At 24.9% G+C, this 16274-nt stretch overlaps 1 protein-coding gene across 2 annotated transcripts; it reads right to left on the bottom strand.

The window, feature by feature from the left end:
* Nucleotides 1-1479: 1479 nt before the first annotated feature.
* On the bottom strand, nucleotides 1480-3189 carry LOC123259454 (transmembrane protein 216-like). 2 transcript variants are annotated; one of them, XM_044719998.1, is made up of 2 exons: nucleotides 2441-3189; nucleotides 1480-1807 (listed from the first exon to the last, which is right to left on the bottom strand). In XM_044719998.1, exon 1 carries the CDS (start codon nucleotides 2888-2890, stop codon nucleotides 2462-2464), a length of 429 nt encoding a protein of 142 aa, XP_044575933.1. In that variant the 5' UTR covers nucleotides 2891-3189; the 3' UTR covers nucleotides 1480-1807; nucleotides 2441-2461. The 2 variants fall into 2 exon arrangements, with proteins under 2 accessions (XP_044575933.1, XP_044575932.1); XM_044719997.1 differs by having other exon boundaries at nucleotides 1481-1809; nucleotides 2458-3189.
* Nucleotides 3190-16274: the final 13085 nt, after the last annotated feature.

Raw genomic sequence — 16274 nt, forward strand, 5'->3', positions numbered from 1 at the left:
ATTTCTACTCTAATGTATTTAATTGAATCGTTTATTTGAGAAACTCCATAAGTCATATTTTTTTCGAAATCGGGATTATTGCATTTTTCGGTTTTTAAAATTTTCCCTCACGTATACCAGTAAAAAATATTAAATACGTGTTCAAAGCCTACAAATCTCGTTTAATTGAGAAACCCCATAAGTCAGTGACTTATGGGGTTTTTCGAATAAACATTCAATTTTAAAATTCCAAAAATAAGTTTCTTTTAATTTTTTTTTCAAAAAAACTTCTTCTGAGTAAAAAAAACTTCAGTTCAATGCAAAATACTTAAATTTTAATCATTTTTGCAGTATTAGTTTAAAAAAATTAAATTAAATTATTGTTTTATTGTTTGATGTGATTTCACTGAGTTTAATTTTAGAATAATTGATTATCAGATAATTAGAAACTAAATTTACTGTTAAATACTTGAATTTTAATAAGTTTTACAATATTCGCTTAATGAATTAAAATTGAAAATATGTTGTTTTATTATATATTGACTCTTTCACTGATTTAAATTCTTAAATTAATGATCATCAAATAAAAAAATACATTATATTTACTGTTGAATACTTTGATTTCAATAATTTTCGCAATTTTACTTTCATAAAGTTAGATTGTGATAAATTAAAATGTTCTTTAATATTGGCTCTCAGTTCACTAATTTGAATTTAAAAATGATTATGTATTATAATTTTCGTTAATTGTAGTTCCAATACATATTTTGTGCTCTATTTTATAAATATAATGAATAATTGACGCAGAAAAATTGATAAATTAACTTTATCACCATTTAGTTTGTTTTGGTGAGAAACCCCATAAGTCAATCAACTTTAAATCATTATTATTAATAATAGTAATTAACAATTAAATTTTTTCATGCTCAACATTTTTATAGGGATGCTAACATTATTATTATTATTCATTGGTTCATAATATTAATGTAAAATTAACGTATAAAAATATTTTTTTGCTTCTCCTAAAAAATGTAGTATTTTTTAATGATACTGAAGTTGACAGAGATTAAAAATTTTTTTAGAATTTTATAATAATTAAATTATTATAAAAAAAATTCATTAAAAAATTTCACATGTGAAAATTAATAAAAATTATAAATGAAAATAAAGTTAGCCGACATTTAAAAATTAAAAAAAAATTTTTTTTATTGAATAAATTTTTGCAAAAAAATAAAAAAAAAAATTTCATTTGTAATAAATTTGAAAAACTGTAAATGCAATTTTTAAAAAATACTTTTTAGTTCTAATTTAATTAATTAAACAAAATTGAAAAATCAAAAATGTCGGCTAACTTTTTTATTATAAATTATAAGTGTAAATTTTTAGAAGCATTTTTTTATTGTGATTAATTCGTCAAAAAAATTTTTAAAATTGACAGCTGATATTTTTTATAATATTAATGCAAACAACGTAGAAAAATATTTTTTTCTCTCAAGAAATGTATAATTTTTGCCTTATGGGGTATCTCAAATAAATGATTCAATAAACCAAAATTTGTATTTTGAAATGAACATCCGATGATGCTTGGAATGATTTGTAACAAAAAATCTGTGAAATTTATAAACATTAACTTTAAATAAAATAAAAGTAAAAGCTTCGGACGATGAATCATCATGATGTATACATATATATGTATATATACAATGCATTATTGATCAGGCCACATGCTGGGGTTTTACAAACGTATATTATTACAATAATAATGATAATAAATAAATAATAATAATAATGATTATAAAGTGGCATGAATATATAATTGATAATAAATAACGACGTTCTAATTAGCAAATTGTTTAACTCTATTTTAGAGAATCTTCCATTTGTACGAAAAAATAAATTTATTATTACGTTAAAAAATAATTTAATATTTAATAGAAGTATCCTTGAATAAAAAAAAGTATTGAGATAAAGAAAAAAGTATTGGATTGACTAGAAAATCAATACTTTTTATGAAATTAAAGTTAGCAGTAATTTCACCATTTTTATTTTTTTTTTTAAAAAACAAATTTGTTCATTTGAAAATTTTTATAATTTATTTTATTGAAAAATAATTTAAAAAAATTTTTACATGTAAAAAATTTTAAAAATTACACCTGGAATTTTTTAAAAATAGTTTTTTAGTTCTAATTTTTAATTAATAAAAAAAATTAACATTGAAATGACATCTCAAAATTTTCAGAATTTTTTTTTATCAAAAAAAATGATTAAAAAAAAAAATTTCATTCGTAAAAAACTTGAAAAACTATAAATGTAATTTAAAAAAAAAATGTTTTTTTTAATCAGGAATAATATCTTGGTTTGGATTATTCAAATAATTTATAATTGGACTACTGCAACATCAAAAAATTAAAAAATCACCCTCTAAAAAATTAGGAGAGACCAATTGTTAATTAGACTGTCGAATAATAATAATGACAATAATTTATTCTTCAAATAGCGGAGGACGAAAAATGGCAATAAGGCACAGGACGGAGATGATGAGTTCAGAAGTAAGCAGGACCAACTGGATACTACAGAGGATCATCTCTAGCTTAAGGACATAGCTCTGCCAGACGAGGAAATAGAGAGTAGCCAGAGCACTGGGTATCGTCAGGAGGATTCCCAGCAAGATGGGGAGTCCTCGCTCGGTGAGGTTCCCCTTTCTACCCAGGTAAACTCGTCCGCCCTCGGTGAGAATCAGAAACAGGAGGAGCGAAAACTCGGTGATGGTTGTGCTTGAACTAGATCCTGGAAGACTCGTCGCTTTGTAGAGTCCCATCCCCAGCTCACAGACCGCGAACATACCGAAGTAAAATGAGTTTAGGTACATCAATATTTCGTACGTCAGCGACGAATTAGCAACAGCCGGCATTCTTAATTACTCTTATTTTTATTCTTCACAAATAAGAAGATATTAAGCAGTCACTGGTGAATAAAAAATCCATCACGTATTTTCTCACTTATTATTTACTTCTCCTGGGGGTTAGTTGTTATTTTTTAAAATAAGTACTCGGTGGTAAAAGCAACCGAGCCAACTGATATTTTGACTGTCTGTAATAGATCACTGCACTCATTATTTATTGTCGCTTAACTTAATTTACTTTCACTGGTTGATTATTACTTACTATTTTATTTTATTTTATTTTATTTAACTGACGAATTAATATTAAAAATTCATTTTTAATTTAAAAAATTATATAAATAAATAGTAAGTAAGTATTTATTACTATATATGCGTAGATATATTTATATGAGTGTAAAAGGAGTATCAATAAAAATAAATATTAGAGTATATATTTACGTTGGTGCTGGCTAGACAATTATTCTAGGTATTTTCTTAAATATGTTTTACTAAAAACAACTTTTCCCTTTTTGTTGTTTATTTTTAACCTCCTCCCTGACGCTAGTAACCGCCACCACCTTCCCTTCTCCTCTTCAGCCCCCTGGTCAAGTTAACTCTGCAGTTTGTGGTGGTTATATGTTATATGTTATGTACATAGAGTATAGAGAGAAGAATCAGAAATTACTTCAGACGTGTACTGTCTTGAGCTCGTTAATGCATAAACGTAAACGTAAATAGATATACTGACTGCCCTCCAATTTGTCAACACATAAAAATTCAGAGGGTCGTGTGGGAATCCACAGATGTATATATGTATATTCAAGTCTTCTTTTGCATGCTTTGATGGTGTGTGATTGTGCGCACTGCGCATTCGCATGGCGGGAAGTTTTTACTTTTATTTGAACTTTTTATTTTTTTAAAATGTCATTTTACAAAAATAAATATGAAAATTAAGATGGCACTGAACTTAATAACAATAAAGCTAGCCGACATTTTTAATTTTTTTATTTTGCTTAATTTATTAAATTTGAACTAAAAAATATTTTTTTAAAATTGCACTTTTAGTTTTTCAAGTTTTTAACAATGAAAAAATTTTTTTTTATTTTTTTGTAATAATTCTTCAATAAAAAAAAATCATAAAAATTTTCAGATGTCGGCTAACTTTATTTTCATCTGAACTTAGGCGTCTAAAAATTTTTGATTTTTTTTATTAATTAAATTAAAATTAAAAGGATATTTTTAAAAAATTGCACTTATAGTTTTTGAAGTTTTTAAAAAATGAAAAAAAATTTTTTTTTTATTTTTTTGTAATAATTCTTCAATAAAAAAAATCATTAAAATTTTCAAATGTCAGCTAACTTTATTTTCATCTGAACTTAGACGTCTAAAAATTTTTGATTTTTTTTATTAACTAAATTAAAATTAAAAGAATATTTCTAAAAAATTGCACTTATAGTTTTTCAAGTTTTTAACAAATGAAAAAAATTTTTTTGTAATGATTCTTCAATAAAAAAAATCATAAAAATTTTCAGATGTCGGCTAACTTTATTTTCATCTGAACTTAAGCGTCTAAAAATTTTTGATTTTTTTTATTAATTAAATTAAAATTAAAAGGATATTTCTAAAAAATTGCACTTATAGTTTTTCAAGTTTTTTAAATGTAAAATTTTTTTTTTTTAATTATTTAATTGAAATTTTTTCAATAAAAAATTTATAAAAATTTTGAAATGTCAGCTAACTTTATTTTCATAAATTAAAGTATCCGATATTTAAAAATTTTTAGAATTTTTTTTTTATTGAAAAAATGACTAAAAAAAAATAAAAAAAAAATTCACTTGTAAAAATCTTCAAAAACTGTAAGTGTAATTTTAAAAAAATATTTTTTTGTTCTAATTTAATTATTAAAAAAAAATTAAAAACGTCCGCTAACTTTAGTATTATAAAAAATTTTATGGTTATTTTGGTGATAGTAATAATAATAAATTTAAATAATTATTTAATAAAACTCATTATTTATTTTTTTATTTATTTGTAAAGAAACGCCCTCGGCAATTTACAATAATATGTTACATTTTCATGTGTAGAATGTTTAGTAATTATTATATACAATAAATAGCAATTGTAAAGAGAAGATAGGTTTAAGAAATTAAAAAAAAAAAATTTTATGTAGAAAATTATATTTAGAAAATTTTGATCAACAAGTAGCTGTTAGAAAATTTGAAGAACAAATTGTCATTAATTTAAATTTAAAATCTATTATTGGTACCTGGATGATAATTAATTAAAATTAAAACCTAACTTTATCATTTTTATCCGTGAAACGCCCTCAAGTGTCAACAAAGGATTAAAAATAAATTTGTCAAGCACTTTTGATACCACTTATCTGATTATTTTTCCTTGTTCTATTAATAATTATTAAGATAAAAAAAAATTCAATTAACCAGTCATTAACTTAAGATGATACTGTATCTCTTCAGCGTACGTAGATCGCAATATCTTGCCAATAAATTTATTATTATTAATATATTAAGTAAATATGGTAAGGTAATAATGACACTTAAATATGAAAATTAATTTAGCAGATATTTAATAATTTTAAGAATTTTTTTAACTAGTAAATTATGGCAAAAAAAATTTAGACAAAAAATTAACATGTAGAAATTTTTAAAAATTAAAAATGCAATTTATTTTTAATAATTTTTTAAAACAAATTCGTTTTTAAAAAAAGAATTAAAAAGTGGCCAAAATTGATGATACTAAAGGTAATGAAAATTAAGTTAGCCGAAATAGAAAAAGTTTTAGAATTTTTTTTTTTTAAAAAAACCATAAAAAATTTTCACTCATGAAAAATTAAAAAATCGGTAAGTGCAATTTTTTAAAAATATTTTTTAGTTCTAATTAAATAAATGAAAAAGAATCAAAAAATTAAAAACGTCAGCTAACTTTAGTATTATCCAAAGTTAGCGGACGTTCAACAATTTTTGATTTTTCTTTTATTAATTAAATGAAGACTAAAAAATTATTTTTAAAAAATTGCACGTGTGATTTTTTAATTTTTCTACATGTGAAATTTTTTTTTTAATTTTTTTTAAAAGAATTTTTCAAAAAAAAAATTACTAAAATTTTAAGATGTCAGTTAATTCAATTTTCATACAAAAATTCTAACTTTAGTTTGCATTTTATTTAATAAATAAATTATTTTACATATAATTTTTTACAATTTCTGCTATGTGCAATTTTTTTTTCTAATTTTTTTATTGCTATAATTTGATATAAAATTATTAAATGTCTCTAAATTTCAGAATAAAAAAAAAATCGTGGTAAGAAATCAAATGACGTTTGCAGGAAAATGGAAATAGCTCATATTAATGTATGAATAATAATTTAAACAAACAACCAAATCTCGGTCATACAACTGAAGATAAAAGTGAAAATTAATAAACAAGTCTCTAGAATTTTCGAGAAGTTAAATTACTAAAATAATAAATTATAAATATTTCGACATAATAAAATAAGTAGGACACAGATATTTATCTACTGCATGCTTTATTTCTAACCCACGTTCGGTTTCTAAGAAAAAACAATTACGTTTTTTTATTTGAAGGTTAATCAGAAGAGACATGACATCAGTAGCTGGAAGCCTAGAAGCTGAATAGAACGATAATAATTAATAAGTATAAGTGAAGACCGAGGAACGATTTCGATGAAATCACGCAGCGGACACGAAAAATACCCAAAATAATAAAAATAAAAATAAAAATATATAGATTTACATTTATGTGGTATAAGTCTGTAGACTTAAGTCTATCGAACTGTTAAATAATAATAATGAATATATTTAAACGCTAACGAACCATCGCAAAACCAGCTTACATATGAAATTTAAGGCTGATAACCTCATGGATGGAATTCTTAAATAACTTCTTCAGTTCAAAGAACCGTTACTTTTCATTATTATGGAAGTTATACCCAGAGTTACGACTTATTATAATGAAATTCACATCAGGACCTTCTGTCCGTTCAATTAAATTAAATATTATACATGTGTAGAGATTTAAGACGCATTTGTCTACCCACATAAATCCTCAATCATAAAACAGATAAATGTCTGGCAATTAAAAGTATAAATATCCCATTAATCGAAATTAGATAATTCATGTTCATCAAAATCAAATTACGTCATTTAATTTTGAGATTGTATTTGAAAAAAAAAATTTAATATATATTATTAAGAGAATAAGAAAATTTGGTGCCCAGGATAAGCAGTTATTTGATAAAATCGTTTTTTTTTCAGAGACATTTAGTGTCATTGATAAGGTCTTGATTTGAATTTGTGCATTTTCAAGATTTCATATCATTCTCACCGATAATCAATTTATGATGATGAGTATTTGGGCTGCATTCAAAAATTCTCTATCTCTAGATACATGATTAAGGAATTACCTTGTATCTTATGAACTCTTGACATTCTTAAAGATATCAGCTCATCCCGATGTTACACTCATCGAGACCTTTCATTTGAGTACCCACATCAATTTTTCATATATTTATATATATTATATAAATGTATATATGAAAAATATATCAAAATGCATGTGGGTGCTCAAATGAAAGCTCTTGATGAGTGTAACATCGGGATGAGCTTATATCTTTAAAAACATCAATAGTTAAGAAAGTACAAGGCATTTTAACAAATATCTTGTGAACTATTGACATTTTTAAAGATATAAGCTCACCCCGACATTACACTCATCGAGACCTTTCATTTAAGTACCCACATCAATTTTTCATATATTTCATATATTTATATATATGTTTATATCAAAAATATATCAAAATGCTTGTGGGTACTCGAATGAAAGCTCTTCATGAGTGTAACATCGGGATGAGTTTATATCTTTAAAAATGTCAATAGTTAAGAAAGTACAGTGCAATTCAACATAATTAACAAACGACCTTGTATCTTGTGAACTATTGACATTTTTAAAGATGTAAGCTCACCCCGACATTACACTTATCAAGCCCTTTTATTTAAGTACCCACATCAATTTTTCATATATTTATATATATTATATATATGTATATATGAAAAATATATGAAAATGCATGTGGGTACTCAAATGAAAGCTCTTGATTAGTGTAACATCAGGAAGAGCTTATATCTTTAAAAATATCAATATTTAAGAAAGTACAGTGCAATTTAACAAAAATCATTATTTAATAAAGCAAAATTTTGATTATTTATTGTTCACGTCACGGCAAGGTTGCTAGTTTCAATTACTTGAATTAGTTGTAATTCGGTAATTATTTACGAGTGGGGTCAACCCCATTTAGGGCCATAACTAGGTAAAAAATTAACATTTTTAAATTTTTTATTGTTCTGCTTGTTTTTACGGCGCATTTATGATAAATATGTCGTGAAAGGAAAAAATAAAGATTTCGATAGCTTTTTTATCTTTAAAAATTGGAAAAAATTTTGGCTTTCATGTTTTTGGATAAAATTTCTATTTTATATTTTTTTGATATATCTTTTTTGAAAAGTACATAAAAAAACGAACAATTGAAAAAAAAATTGATAAATTTGATCAAAAAAAAAAAAAAGTAACAAATAATCTTCATAATTGTCAGATTTAAAAACAGTCTGAAAAGTACAATAATTAAAGTGAAAAAAATCTCAGTCGCGGCAACATAAAAAAAGCCTTCATTCATTCATTGAATACCACTCATTATTCATTATTCATTATCCATTATACATTATACACCCATAGCAGATACCAGTTTATACATTACACCGGGTTAATTATTTTATTTGATAAAAATAACTATACGAAACAGACAACCGGTCATTATATCCATCAACGTTCGGTATATATAAATGAAAAAGTTTTTTTTAGAACCAAAATTAAAGCAAGTTGTAATTACGGAGGAATAAAAAAACGTGCCAAAAATTGTTAGCTGCAGGGAGTGAATAAATTTAATAACAAAATCTTTTTTGGTTTGTAAAAGCTGTTACAACCAAACATGTAATCATTAAAAAATAATGCCATTGACGATTATTCCTCGAGCGGTCGTTGGTAGCTGGTAGCTGGTAGAAGGTTCTTTCGCTTCCTGGTCTTGGTCATGATCCAACTCCAACAGAGAATCAACAACCCAGAGAACAGAGTCCAACGTATAAAATACGCATTACATATTACATATGTATAATAAATACATACGAATAAAATTTTTTTTTTAATTTTTTCAATAAAAAAAATTCTGAAAATTTTAAGATGTCGGCTAACTTAATTTTCATCAAAAATTTTTGATTTTTTTTATTAATTAAAAATTAAAACTAAAAAACTATTTTTAAAAAATTCCACGTGTAATATTTAAAATTTTTTACATGAAAATTTTTTTTTTTTATTTTTTAAAAATTATTTTTCAATAAAATAAATTATAAAAATTTTCAAATGTCGGGTAATTTAATTTTCATATTTTTTTAACTAATAAATTATGGCAAAAAAAATTTAGAAAAAAAATTAACATGTAGAAATTTCAAAAAATTAAAAACGCAATTTGTTTTATAATTTTTTAAAACAAATTGATTTAAAAAAAAAAAAATAAAAAATGGCCAAAATTGCTAACTTTAATGTCATAATTTAAAAATTAACTAACATTTCACTTACTTTGAATTTTATTTAATAAATAAATTATTTTATTTATAATTTTTTAAAATTTTTGCATGTGAAATTTCTTTTTCTAATTTCTTTATTACTATAATTTGATATAAAATTAATTTAGCATATATTTAATAATTTTAAAAATTTTGTAGCAAATAAATTATGGCAAAAAAAATTGACATGTAGAAATTTTAAAAAATAAAAAATGCAATTTTTTAAAAATAATTTTGGAACAAATTTTAATAAAATTATTAAATGTCTCTCAATTTCAGAATCAAAAGGTAAAAAAAAGGTCCACGTATAAAATACGCATTACGTATTACATATGTATAATAAACACACACGTCCGTAAAAAAAAAAAAAGAAAAAAAAAAACTTGTATTCCAAGTTAACATAATATCAGAAGCTTCCATCACACATTACAGCATGCCTCCAAAAAATATATATATATACTTATATATGATACACGTGTTTGTACTCATTTCAATTTAAATGATTCAGTAATTATTATTTAATAAAATTACCGCACAATTACGGAGAATAAGATTTCTTCCGAAGGATTTAATAAAATAATAACCATTAAATATCTTGGCATTAAATCAACTAAATTAACTGGCTGAGAGGTCATTTAGGACATGTCACTAATATTTATCTTCACGAGTCCTTACACGATACGATTCCTCGGAAGAAATAAAGAAATGAAAAGAATAAGAATAAAAATAATAAACTTCCTGAATACTAAATAAAAGTCTCAGCCTTGGATTTATATTTATATTATATTAATTTTTATTTTTATTTTTATTTTTATTTTGTTGACTCGAACGGCGAAATTTCTTTTCTTTCTTTTATTTAAATCTTCGTAAATATATTTTTATTTGGTAAAGGATCAATACCCTCCTGTGAACGGCGACTGGTAACTCCATAGCTTCACAGCAAAAAATTGAATGATTCGCTCGCACAATAAAGTCCGGGTGCGTTTTTCCGGAGTTTATACTCTTTTCCAGGTTTCCCATTCATTCTAAGGACGGAATTACGCATTACATATATATGTGAGATCTCGGGCTTAATGTGTCGACTATTATGTCTTACATGTTATTATTATGGTATATACTGTATGAGAACTTGTTCTCCAACGCAATGATGCCACAAGAAATAAAATAAGAAATAAACTTCTACAACAGTTACTCTAAAAGGACATTTTCCGAGCTCTATTCTCGAGGTCTAGACTCTCCACTCAGGCTCATTACAACTTCCGTGTAAGAATGATATTACTTATAATATAATACGATGAGAAAAATGTTTTCTTCGAGCCAGCAAATTCAGATCTTTTGCTTAATCCTTTTCTTCTTTCTTTCTTTTGTTACAGTTTATCTTTATAAACTGTATTTTTTCGTTGAAAAAAATTTTATTTTATTCAAGTTATTTGTTGTAATTAGTCAGGTAAATTTTAGTCACCTGAAACCGAAAAAATATGTCAGGTATCAAATTTATTGAAAATAACAAGACATTTATATAATACATGGATCTAATTTCGCTAAAACGTATGTTTTATAGATGAACAACTTTTATTGTCATGTACAATTTTCATATGTACACAGTAAAAAATTTTTCGTCATTGTATAGAATGTTAAAATTTGTGTGTTGAATATTTACACCCTAGTGTGTAGAATTTAACATTCTAGTGTGTTAAATCATTAAATCAACACATGAGAATGTTAAATTCTGCACACTAAAGTGTAAATATTCAACACACAAATTTTAACACTCTACATAATGACGAAAAATTTTTTACTGTGTATATAAATAATAACTATTTGATACTGTTATACATTTTAAAATGTAAAAAAAAATTTTTTCTTAAATGAACTAAAAAAATTTTTTTTTCTTTATTCAAAATAACCAAACCCTTCATAATTTTTTTGCCATTAATATAAAACTAGCAACTGTGCAGTCACTATGTGACTTTTGTGACTTGTAGACTATAAATAAGTAAAATTTTGCTTTATTATACAATGACTTTTGTTAAATTGCACAGTACTTTCTTAAATATTGACGCTTTTAAAGATATAAGCTCATCCCGATGTTACACTCATCGAGACCTTTCATTTGAGTACCTACATCAATTTTTCATATATTTCATATATTTATATATATATATGTATGTGTGAAAAATATATCAAAATGCATGTGGGTATTCAAATAAAAGCTCTTGATGAGTGTAATGTCGGGATGAGCTTATATCTTTGAAAATGTCAGTAGTTCACAAGATAGAAGGTCGTTTCTTAATTATATTAAATTGCACTGTATTTTCTTAAATATTGATGTTTTTAAAGATATAAGCTCATGCCGATGTTACACTCATCAAGAGCTTTCACTTGAGTACCCACATGCATTTTGATATATTTTTCATATATACATACATATAATATATATATAAATATATGAAATATTGATGTGGGTACTCAAATGAAAGGTCTCGATGAGTGTAATATCGAGATGACCTTATATCTTTAAGAATGTCAATAGTTCACAAGACACAAAGTCGTTTCTTAATTATGTTAAATTGCACTGTATTTTTTTAAATGTTGATGTTTTTAAAGATATAAACTCATACCGATGTTACACTCATCACGAGCTTTCACTTGAGTACCCACATGCATTTTGATATATCTTTCATATATACATATATACAAATATATAAAATATATGAAAATTGATGTGGGTACTCAAATGAAAGGTCTCGATGAATGTAACATCAGGATGAGCTTATATCTTTAAAAATGTCAATAGTTCACAAGTTACAAGATCATTTCTTAATTATGTATCTAGAGATAGAGCATTTTTGAATGCAGCTTAAATATTTATCATAATAAATCGACTATCGGTGAAAACGATATGAAACCTTAAAAAGGCACAAATCGAAGCCAATACTTTTAAAATGACACTAAATTTCACTAAGAAAACCGATTTTATCATATGACTATCCTGGACCCAAAATTTTTCTTCTTCTCTCAATAATATAGATAATAAAAAAGCAATTAACTAATTTAATCTAAATTAACATTAAATAAAAAAAAAATAAATTTTCTTCCCTTTTAAGAAAATGATTTTCCCATAAAACTCGCCCACACATTCAAGTCTTGAATAAATCAATCTAAAAATGTTATCTGGTGTAAAACTCGTTTTAATCGACGATTCACTCTGGCATCTGTAAAGTAATGATATTAAATATAAATTATAAATAATAAATAATAAATGACATTATGTATAGAGATGATAATATATCTATACACGCTTAAATATACTTCGATACTTATATATATAAAAGGTAGGCAAGTATATCATTTCCCCTGAGTCGATTCTAGGCGGTTTGGTTCTATGTATAGAAATTCATTACCTCCCCCTGTTCAACTCGTCTCCCAACGTTTCGATCCGGTCGAACTTCTTCTATCTCTTGTTCTATCGCCGCATAACATCGTCCAGTACTTTCAAATGGTACAACTTGTATGTTATGCTGCAACTATCAGTTTAACTATTCATCTCTACCCAGCATCCTATCTCTTCTACACATAGAATATCTTTGCTAGCTTAGTACAGCCTCGTCCTCATCTCCGACTTTTATATGCACGGGCCTTAACATTAACATGTATCCATCCACGGCGTATAATACCCGTATTTTTATAGTAGATTATATTAGACCAAGACGATGGGTGGTCTAACATTCCTCGGTATCTATGAGGGTTCTCTACCCCTACCCTCTACCCCCTACCACAAAATGATCCACTTTGCACGTTAATTTTTTACCTGTCTAAGCTGCAAAGACTTGACCATCATCTTCTTTTAAATTTTTTCTCTCGCCTATTCAATAAAATCTAAATATAAGCACAAATTTAAAAAGTTTGGAAAATCTAAAAGTGCACGCCTCATAATCTCAATTTTTACAATAAAATTGATTAAAATAAAATAATAAAAAAACAAAAAATTCTGCTATGGTTTAGTGATGCCATAATTCTAAGGTGAGGAAAAAAAATACTATAATAAAATATATAGATGGATATTAAAAAAAATACACAGTCATTTATTTGTTTTTTATAAATATACAGAAAAAAAGTTTCACTTGAATCAAGAAAATATTTTTCTTCCTAATTATTTTCTTGAGCAAAAAAAAAATTTTTTTTTTTGACACAAGAAATTTCACTTATTCCAACAAAATTAATTCTCTTGCTCCAAAAAATTTAGTTTTTGATAAAAGTAAATTTTCTTGCCTTGAGAAAATTTCTCTCTTGCTCCAAAAAATTAAATATAAAGATAGAAGTAAATTTTCATTGATATTTTTATTGATTAACATGTCAAATAGGAAGATCAAATAATATTGAATCATTTTTTTTCATTCAATATGTATAATTGCACGCTGAAATAATATTAAATGGGTATTAAATATTCAAGAGAAAAATTTTCTCAAGGTGAGAAAATTTTTTTCTCAGCTGAAGTAGGTATCGCTGCTTCCCTAAAGTATCTGAAAATCTTGATCAAATATAAAAATTTATTGTATCAAGTATTTATGATAATTTGAATTAAGAAAAAATTACTTCCACCAAGAGTAGAATTTAAAGAAAAACGTATCTTGATCCAAGAAAATTTATTTAAGTCAAGAAAATCTTGTTGTTTTGAGAAAATTCAGCCTCTTGCTCCAAAAAATTAAATACAAAGATAGAAGTAAATTTTCATTGATATTTTTATTGATTAACATGTTAAATAGGAAGATCAAATAATATTGAATCATTTTTTTTCATTCAATATGTATAATTGCACACTAAAATAATATAAAATGGGTATCAAATATTCAAGAAAAAAATTTTCTCAATGTGATAAAATTTTTTTCTCAGCTGAAGTAGGTATCGCTGCTTCCCTAAAGTATCTAAAAATCTTGATCTAATATAAAAATTTATTGTATCAAGTATTGATGATAATTTGAATTAAGAAAAAATTACTTCCGACAAGAATAGAATTTAAAGAAAAATTTTTACTTCGGCCAACACAACTTCGGTCGTCCTTCAGGCACCCAAAAATTTTCTTGAACCAAGAATTTTGTTCTCCAGTCAAGAAAATTTTTTTTTCTGTGTAATAATTCAACGGCAGTGAATTGAACGCTCATATTAATTGAGAAAGCCCCTCGTGTGTTACTTAAGATAATAAAAAAAATTATTTCAGTACGAACATTTTTTCGACCAATTTAAACAAAATAATTGTTATTGAAATATATTTTATGTGCCTGACAAATTATTTGTCTTGATATTAGTACATTCAGATTAACCTGTAAGTGAGATATAAATAAAAAAAAATCAATTTCAGTTTCGAGAAAACTGTTTTTTTTTTTTTTAAATATCGAGAGTAGAGCACTACCTCAAAGCTTTGCTTATAAGGCGTGCAATTTAAAATAAATATATTAATTTTAATATTTACTCATACCTTATACCTTGGTGTTGGGCTTGAACCGGTAGGATGGTGGGATTCCCTTCGAGCAAAAGCTCCCATAACCACAGCCACGAAATAACACAATACGATCGTTGTTGTCCGAGTTTATCCTTCCTGTATCTCTTCTTTTTGGTTTATTTATCATCTTCGTCGCATCAGACACGCACCGGGTTTAGTAGAGTGTAGAGTATAGAGAAGGGATAGGATAAAATAAAGAAAAATTACTCTACTCCGCTCGAGATTCGCTTCACTGCACCGCGCTTATGTATGACATAATAATACATCTGCCTGTTTATTTTATTTTTACTTTTTCTTTCTTCTCTTTTTATTTTTATTGTTGCTTTTATACTCCAGTTGATGCAAAACCTACCACGCTGTCTTTTTCGTTGTCGTAGTGCTCCTAATTTCTTCTCCTGGTCGCTGAAGAATTGCGACGCTCAAATTTTTATGGGGATAGTAAAAATATTCCAGTTATTTTTATTTAACTTTTAATGAAAAAATTATTTACAACCTAAATTTTTGTCAATTACTTTTTTAATAAATTTTTCAAGGTTATTGATGACTTAAAAATATTTTCGCTATCAATGATATATTTTTTAAAATATAAAATTTTAACTTTAAAATTTTTGATCTAAGTATATTAAAAAAAATCGAACTGATATTTTCTAAATCCATTAAATAACAATAAAATTATCTTCTATGTAATTACGACAAAAATCCGAACAATATCGATAATTAATGTACTAGCGGCGTAAGTTAGCCGGATATATTCAGTAATCGGTAAGTATTTCAAAACTATTCATTTTTATCATCAAAATTTTATCACTCATTTAAATATAATTATTAAAATTTAACAGTTTAAATTATATCTGTAATTATAAAAACAATCCCCAATATTTCAAAATATTTTTTTTTTTATAAAACAATTTATCAATTTTATTTTAATCTATTATTATACTTTGATCGATTTTTTTTAAAACTTTTATTATCAATTTCCTTTTATTAATTAATGCCATAAATTTTTTCTACGCATCAATTTTTTTTTTTTTGAAAAATTGATATATTTAGATAAAAATAAATAATAAATGATTGTCACTATTTATAAGATTATAATGAGTACTTGTTACAACCCTCAATCGTTATTTGATAACAATTATGTTAGCCGACATTTATAATTTTTTTATTTATTAAATTAGAACTAAAAAATATTTTTAAAAAATTACACTAGTAGTTTTTAAAGTTTTTTTACAAATAAAAATTATTTGTAAAATAATTTTCAA

The sequence above is a fragment of the Cotesia glomerata genome, linkage group LG2 (genome assembly GCF_020080835.1).
Source record: "Cotesia glomerata isolate CgM1 linkage group LG2, MPM_Cglom_v2.3, whole genome shotgun sequence".
NCBI classification, from domain to species: Eukaryota; Metazoa; Arthropoda; class Insecta; order Hymenoptera; family Braconidae; genus Cotesia; species Cotesia glomerata.